General features: G+C 46.0%; 1 protein-coding gene across 1 annotated transcript in view; it reads left to right on the top strand.

The window, feature by feature from the left end:
- The first annotated feature begins 786 nt into the window (after positions 1 to 786).
- The window catches only part of LOC309558028 (unconventional myosin-X-like), a 299,530-nt gene continuing 291,628 nt past the window's right edge, over positions 787 to 8,688 (top strand). The window contains exon 1 of the mRNA XM_082260951.1: positions 787 to 1,226. Within this exon, the coding sequence (XP_082117077.1) occupies positions 1,206 to 1,226 (21 nt within the window). The 5' untranslated portion in view covers positions 787 to 1,205. The remainder of the gene's footprint in view (positions 1,227 to 8,688) is intronic.

Raw genomic sequence — 8,688 nt, 5'->3', positions numbered from 1 at the left:
CGATAATTTGCAGATCAATCGAAATATGCTTCCCTGTGTGCAACATATCAAAATGATCGAATCAACAGAAAACTGTATAGGGATGACATCCCTTCCGATCAGGGCGGATAATTATTGATTGTTTTTGCATCGATCGACAGCAATTTTGTGATCAATCAATTAAATTATTAGATGCATGGTGAAAACTGATAATTTGCAGATCAATCGAAATCTGCTTCCCTGTGTGCGACATACCAAAATGATCGAATCAACAGAAAACTGTATAGGGATGACATCCCTTCTGATCAGGGCGGAAAATGATTGATCGTATTTGTATCGATTGACAGCACTGAGATGCTTTGCTCATGCATTTGCTGATCGGATGAATTGAAATCTGCTTCGGCATATCCATTGAATAGATTGTCAACTAAAAATTGATCGGAAGAGATTTATTGGAAAAGAAATCGATCATTTATCGAAGCCTCTATGGCCACCATAGATCGATAAGCGCTCAGCCTTATCGATCGTGCACATTTAATTTGCGATCGAATCTTCTGACTACATCTATGGCCAGCCTGCCCAGAGCTATGTGTATAGATGGTTATTTATGAAGCATGTGATCCTCCAGCACAATGAAGGCTGGTGTCAGTTCTTTGTGCCTGTAGAACACGTTGGGTGCTGCACAGAGCCTCGTCTGGGAGGGGATCTGACACGGCGAGGCTCGGCCTCCATAGGAGGAGTTGTCTGGGAGCAGCTGAGTTCAGTTAAAAACCTGCTCAATGCAGGATGACTGAGTCACAAGGAGATGTGAGAGTGTCTGGGAGCATTGCAGTCTAAGCTGCGGCTGCCCATTGAGGTGGGATGCCCATCTATCTGTCCCCAATTCACTCCTATTATTAGAAACAAAGGACCCCAAGGGGGCCAGGAGACACGTATCTACCTCTGTTGGGTTGTCCTCAAGCCTGGGATTCTCAATGATCTGTATTGTATAAGGAATCCCCCTCCTTCCCCTTGTCACTGATTACAATACAGCCTGCACCGGGATCCAGGAATAGGTTCCTAGCTGGATTGCGTTGACCCTTCGTCACCTGTTTCCGCGCTGCATGGGGAGTTATCGACGCTTCGGCTGTTGCGCTTTGCCGGATTTTTAGAAACTGGAGTTGGTACCGTCTCTGCCTTGGGAGATCCTTGAGAATCTAAATCCTGGATTGCATACTGGCTGAAACATGGATGACTATTACCCAGAGGTAAGTGGGATGGAATGTTGCTACTCCGATTGGTAGTAGTTTTTGTTTTCCAGTTGATGGTAACAATTTTGTTTTCATCAGAATCTTTTCCACAGTCGGATCCTAAGAGCCAATTGGCCAATGAATCTTAAAAAAAACAACAGCTGGTTTAGAATTTTGTTGAGATTTTTCTTTAAAAAATAAATTGCCTTCTACATCCGTCAAAAATTGGCTGCATAGTGGTTGAGGAGCAGAATAAATGAGCCATAGGGGAGCTGAATTGTTAGGTTCCACCCAGGTGTTAGGGTGGCCCCCATCCAAAGCTTGGCTGGTGGGTATTTTTCCTTCTTCAATAAGTTTGGCAGTAATTTTTCCACCTCCGTAGTTGGGTAAGATGTCCTGTATGCAATGTATAAAACAGTATACCTACGTGAACCGGATACTCAGCTTGTTGTTGTGAAATTTCCAGCATGCTGGTAAATTTTCTTCATCTGATTAGATTATCTGATTCTTTTGTCAAGACAAAAGAGGACTGTTATTTTCTTTGTATACTTATTATTTTGCTGGCTGTATTAATCGCTAGTGTTCGAAAATGGATCACCTTCCAAACTTGCTGATCTATGGTCACCCTAAGCGATGTAGGGGTTCCTGGCAACACCGGGGTCCTGAGTTTGATTCCCAGCAGCCATAATAGTAGGCTTGGTTTTCATATGCTATCCATGGATTTGTATGGGTTCCTCTTGCACATCAGGGCTATGCTGTGTACCATGGTGGATGGAACGTTGGTTGTATCATCTACCCAAAGCCCATATTCTCCTGGCTGCCTCCACAGATTAAGTTGCCGCTTTTGAGGGAGCTCTGAATCAAGGGTCACCATGGCACCTTGGACGCAAGTCCCACGTGTGCTCTTATCACCCATCATGTGCATGCGTACAATCTCATCTACTCTTGGGGCACTGGTAGACATTGAGCAATGATCTTGCAACTGTGGTGGGTGGCTACCAGAGACAGCTAGACTCTAGCATTAAAGGGGGGGGGGGGTTAAGGGTCCTGGGGGGGGGGTTAAGGGTCCTGAGTTTGATTCCCAGCCGCTATAATAGTAGGCTAGGTTTTCATATGCTATCCATGGATTTGTATGGGTTCCTCTTGCACATCAGGGCTATGCTGTGTACCATGGTGGATGGAACGTTGGTTGTATCATCTACCCATAACCCATATTCTCCTGGCTGCCTCCACAGATTGAGTTGCCCCTTTTGAGGGAGCTCTGAATCAAGGGTCACCGTGGCACCTTGGACGCAAGTCCCATGTGTGCTCTATCACCAATCATGTGCATGCGTACAATCTCATCTATTCTTGGGTCACTGGTAGACATTGAGCAATGATCTTGCAACTGTGGTGGGTGTCTACCAGAGCCAGCTAGACTCTAGCATTAAAGGGGGGGGGGGGATCATTTGGCCAGGTTAGGCTAATGTCAAGTAGTCAATTCATGGAGGTGGATCAATCACTTCCCCTGATGGGTGTCACTTCTTTGCTGGCCTTGAACATTTATGAAGCTCAAGCACTGATTCAACAATGTCTTTCTGAGCTGGTGAGCCAAGGAGCAACGCCATGGGTAATGGCATCCATGCCCTTTTGGGCTGGTGAGCTAAGTTGGACAAAGATGCTGGTAGGTTAGTTGGATCCTGTCTCAATTGGCCCTACTATGTGTATGTATGAATGTGAGTTAGGGACCTTAGATTGTAAGCTCCTTGAGGGCAGGGACTGATGTGAATGTACAATGTATATGTAAATTGAGAGCGCTATATAAGTACAAGAAAGAGAAATGATGCCATGGGTGATGGCAACAGTATCTTCATGGGCTGGTGAGCCAAAGACCGATGCCATAGGTGGTGGTAGGTTGCATCTGGTGCAAGCTAATCAGAGAAAGCATAGGACAGATGTTCTGGGGGTCAAATCACACGAGCCATCCTGATGCTGGTAAATCACTGGGACATGAGCCTTGGGACCACCTGTCTCAGTTGCTTTAACCGGTTGCCGACCGCCGCACGACTGTTTACTGCGGCGGTCAGCCCCGGCCAGGCAAAGTGACGTAGGGGTACGTCACTAGCCTGTCACTAGCTTGTGAGCCAATAGCGGGCGAGCGGGCGCGCTCCCGCCCCGGCTCGTTCCCTAAGAAGTCTTTGCGTGTGACCGGCGGACCCGATGTCCGCTGGTCACTCGTGATCGTCCACCGTGAAGGGAGAAAGGCAGGCGGCTAATGTAAACAAAGCCGCCTGTCATTCTCCCCGGTGTAAAAATGGAGATCATACGGTTCTACTATGTAGGACCGTTGATCTCTGTTCTTACACCAGTAGCCATGTCCAATCACAGTTAGAAACACGCCCCTAGGGACATACTTAACCCCTCCTTCCCCAATAAAGTTAACCCCTTCCCTGCCAGTGTCATTTTTACAGTAACAGTGCATATGTATAGCACTGATTACTGTAGTAATGTCACTGGTACCCCCAAAAGTGTCAAAAATGTCAGTCAAGGGTCCGATCTGTCTGCTGCAATGTCGCAGTCCCGCAATAAAAATCGCAGATCGCCGCCATTACTAGTTAAAAAAAAAAAACAACAAAAATGACAGAAATCTTTCCCTTAGTTAGTAAACGCAATAACTTTTGTGCAAACCAATCAAAATACGCTTATTGTGATTTTTTTTTTTTTTTTTTTTTTTTTTTTTTTTACCAAACATAGGTAGCAGAAAACAAATTGGTCAAAAAATGTAAAAAAAAATTAGATTTTTACATTTTTTGGGGGGGGGGAATTTCATATAAAAAAATGTGAAAAATATTGTTATTTTTGCAAAATTGTTGCTCTTTTTTTTATGATTATAGTGCATGATCAAAAAATCGCACAGGTGATCAAATACCACCAAAAGAAAGCTCTATTTGTGGGAAAAAAAGGACGTCAAATTCGTTTAGGTACAGCATCGCACAACCGCGCAATTGTCCATTAAAATCACGCAGTGCCGAATCGCAAAATACCCCCTGGTCAGGAAGGGGGTAAAATCTTCCGGGGGTTAAGTGGTTAATGGCCTCTCTGATAAGCTGGTGGCTGTGTTTTGTTATCTGTAGCACTTTCCGCCATTTATCAGGCTTTCCAGTTTAATAGAATGTCCAGCCTGCATAATTGAAATTTTTTTAATGTCGTTGACCGGCTGTATTAGTAACAAGCCCCTCTAAGACTGGCAGGATATGGTGGTCCGTGTCGTTCCTCAGCAGCTGGGGGACTTCTACACAACTCCCCTGGGGCAAGGGCTAATGTCAATGGCTTTTTAGTCCACGTGAACCTTTTCTGATTTTATAAATGAATAACGCGTGTCCCAGGGAGTCAGGAACTTGATGCCACACCCTGGATCCCATGCCGGACACTGCAGAGGTCACCTGTGTGCTGAACGTCAATGAACTGCAAGAAGATTCTCTCAGACTGCATTGCAGGACTGATGACTTTGTCTCACGTCCTGGAAAGTCTTGTAGGAAAAAAAAAAACTTTGTGTTTCTAATCAGAGCAATGATGCAACCCCTATGGCAACCAGGAATGTAGGTAACTGAAATCAGGTTGCCATGGGCAACTGCAGCTGTTGTACAATTATTGGTTTATTTCATTCTGCAGAAATGGCACTGGAGGTCACAAGGTCAGCGTTGATCTTGGGCAAACAGAACGCAGGGGAACCTTATGTGAGTAATGCCCCTTTCGTGTCTTATCACTCTCCAACATGAAGAAGGAAACGTTTCGAAATAGTTGTGGTTCCCGTCACCTCTCCACCTTTTGGGGGTGTGAAAGTAGAGCACGAGGATGTTCAGGGTGTAAGATGAAACCTCCAAAAGAGAGGCTGTTTCTCCTTTTTTAGCATTTTCAGGGCAGTATGTGAGACTGAAAGGCAAAATTTAGTTACTGTAGGCAACGATGGTTACTTTTGTCCTGAATTTTGCACACATTTGGTCATTGGGGGGGTCTGCTAAAGGTAATGTGCCTTTTTAAAGCTGAACTCTGGGAGACAAAATCCACCCTTGCGGTGCCGCCCCCACCCCCCCAAGCGCTGCAAGGGTTAAATGCTCGTTTAGTCAAGGGGTGCACCTCATTTCTGGTTCCAGCAAGGGTCCTTCAATCCTCTAGCAAGGGTCCTTCAATCCATGCAACCCATAAACTGCAGCGTCCTATCTAAGCAGCTTTGGGCCATGGTCGCAAGCTTGCCTCCTCATGTACAGTAAGGCCCCTTCTACACCTAGCGTTCCTGCATGCTCTTTTGGTGAGTATTGTGTGTTCTGCGCATGTTGTTGCGCATAGGGCAGCCTTTTCACTTGATTGGGTTGCCCTATGTGCGACAAATGCGCCAAAGACGCTCTAGAACCTTTTGGCCTCATGCACACAAGATGTTTTTCCTCCTCTGGACGCCTTTGCTGCAAGGGAGGAAAGCGCAGCTTAAACACACCTAAAGCCACATTTCTCTTTCGTTCGTTGACGGACACAGCTTCATATCTTCTTTGACCAATGGGTTATGCTCCTCCCCTGAGGAGCAGGCTACTAGGCAGAAAAGAGTTAAAAAAGCCTATAGGGCAGTCCCAGGGTGTATACTCCCACTTCCTGCTATAGGATCTCAGTGTTTTTTGCCCACCCCTCATGCTGACACTGGGACGTCCCATCGGCGAAAGAAGATATGGAGCTGTGTCCGTCAATGAACGAAAGAGAAAACTGGAATTTTGTCTTGCTGTTAAATCCTTTTCTCTGAAGTTCATTGATGGACACAGCACCCACCCCTCTGTGGAGTTGGGTTATGTATTCTTCTGACACTGCTTGTTACAAAACTGAGATCCTATAGCAGGAAGTGGGAGTATACCCCCTGGGACTGCCCTATAGGTGTAGTCAAGCCTTTTTTTTAAGGCCCCTTTCACACAGGCGGACCGCTCTGATCCGCCTGTCCGTTTTTTTTGGCGGATCTGAACGGTCCCCCCATGCATCTCTATGGGGGATCGGATGTCAGCGGACATCCGATCCGTCAAATCTGAACGGATGAAAACCCTATTTTCCATTCGTCCAGCGGATCGGATGAGAACGGACCGACGGTCCGTTCCCATCCGATTTTCCCATATAGAGATGCATTTGGGACTGACAGCTGTGTCTCCGCACACAGCGCGGAGACACAGCTGTCATCCTCCTGCTCAGTGGGGGATCGGCGGATCGATCCCCCGCTGCGAAAAGCGGAGTCCGTTTGACAAACTACAAGTGTGAAAGAGCCCTAACTCTTTTTTCCGCCTAATGTCCTACTCCTAAGGAGAGCAGCATAACCCATCGGTCAAAGAAGATATGAAGCTGTGTCCGTCAATAAACATCAGAGAAAATGATTTTACGGTAAGACAAAAATCCAGGTTTTTCCAACGCGTTTAGGCACATCAGATGTTTGGCCGAGAATTTGTTCTGGCCATTGGAATAAATGAACGCTCAAGCACTAAAAGTGCCTAGAGTTGGTGCATTTAGGCACGTTTTTACACACTTTTAGGTGCATTTTTACAGGCTTTTAGGTGCATTTTTACAGGCTTTTAGGTGCGTTTCACTTTGTTTCTGCTGAAATACTCCTCTCCTGAACACGCAAGTTATGTTTATTTTTTTCTGCCTCTAAACACCTCTGTGCACATGGACATATTAGATAAAATAGAGGGCCATTTAGAGGCAGGAGAAAAAAAAAGCGTCTGTAAAAGTGTCTTTTTGATGCCCAGTCGGCATGAGCCCTTTTGGCCATGGAGCGTCTGCTAACTGCGATTGGGTTGCCATTAACAAAGGCGCCATAAGTATTATGCGTGTTTGCAGCACGATTTTCTTGTTTGCTTTGCACTTCTGTGCACTTTCTGAAAATGCGTGGGTGTGAATGTGGGAACACCCACAGCCCAGAACTTGTGGACAGCACTGGAGCTAGGAATAGGGTAAGCAACACTACTTTATGCATGTGCCCCTAGACTAAGACAGGCCATAGATGATGTGATTTTTCTTTTCTGCAACCCATGGTAACCCATGGGATCAAATTGCACTGCAAAGGTATCTATCTGCTTTAGCTATCGGAGCATTTGTACAAGTACTCGTGCAAATGCTTAGTATCAGCACTGATATCGTGTTAGTGCAACCCTAGTATTTACCTGTAAAACCTTCCTTTTCTGTAGACCTCTAAGTGCCGGTTCACACTAGTACGACTTGTCAGGCAACTTGGTCAGCCTGACAAGTCGTGCACCGTCGTGGTCCATTGTTTAGTACAGGAACGGTTCTAATAGGAGCGACACAAGTCGCTCCGACTTAGAAAAAGGGTCCTGTACTACTTCGGGGCGACCTCGGAGCGACTTGCATAGACATTCATTATGTGAAGTCCGTGCAAGACGCGGTGCACGCGACTTCACAGGTCGCCCCCGAAGTCGTGCCGCTTCAGTGTGAACCGGCACTAAAAGCCCTGAGCCTGCTGCTGGGTGTCGCCATCCTGGATGTAACGTCAGCGGCCCCAGCAGACCCTGCGCTGTCACTCAACTCGCACTCTAGAACAGCCTCCCTCAACTTTATACCCAAGAGCAGGGGTCTCAAACTACGGCCCTCCAGTTGTTCAGGAACTACAATTCCCATCATGCCTAGTCATGTCTGTAAATGTCAGAGTTTTACAATGCCTTATGGGACGTGTAGTTCCACAACAGCTGGAGGGCCGTTTTGGAGATCCCTGCCCAAGAGGAACCCACCCTTGAAAATATATTCAACTCTCCTGCTAAAAACAGTTCAATGGGGGGGGGGGGGGGGGTTCAGTGGGAAAAAATGAACCATACATTGGTGGTCAGAGGGAAGATTTACCCCTCTTACATTGGAGGTCAGAATGCCAACCTTGAGGACCACTAAAAACAGATGATTGGTGTCCTGCTGCTGGCTCTACCAAGCGGCATTGGCCCCGGAACAATGCAGCCACCATCAAATGAGAGGGACCTCTGACGGAGCCCAATGGATCCAACAAATCCTTGTTGAAAATAGCTGCTGTATAGTATTTCCTTCTGCTCCTCCCCTGCCTGCTACATAAATCGTTATGTAGGGAGAAAATGGTAGGGGTGGAGGAGCTGGGCCAGCACAGAGTGTAATTAGACACTCTCACAAGAGGAGAGGGGGGAATGTCTAGGGAATTGATGTTCCTGGAGTAGTCAAATGTGCAAGCAAGTTCAGAGTTGTCATTTAAAAATAATTTATGGAAAGGAATAATGCTGCTAGTAAGCATTCAAAATACTTACTTTTTAGCTTCTACCTGCAACTTTTTTTAAGTTGGTGACCGGATCTCTTTAAAGTGAACTCAAATACTAAAAATCTCATATAACCTTATATTATACATGATGATAATGTCTGTTTTAATCTGCATTTTCAATCTTACATCTGCAGTTTTCATTAAAATATCCTTGGTGATCCTGCCAAGACGATCGTTTTTCAGGCA

The sequence above is a fragment of the Pelophylax lessonae genome, assembly GCF_965119305.1.
Source record: "Pelophylax lessonae genome assembly, chromosome: 6".
Taxonomy (NCBI): domain Eukaryota; kingdom Metazoa; phylum Chordata; class Amphibia; order Anura; family Ranidae; genus Pelophylax; species Pelophylax lessonae.
Note: the sequence above shows the minus strand (reverse complement) of the source record. Positions and strands in the feature narration are given on the sequence as shown.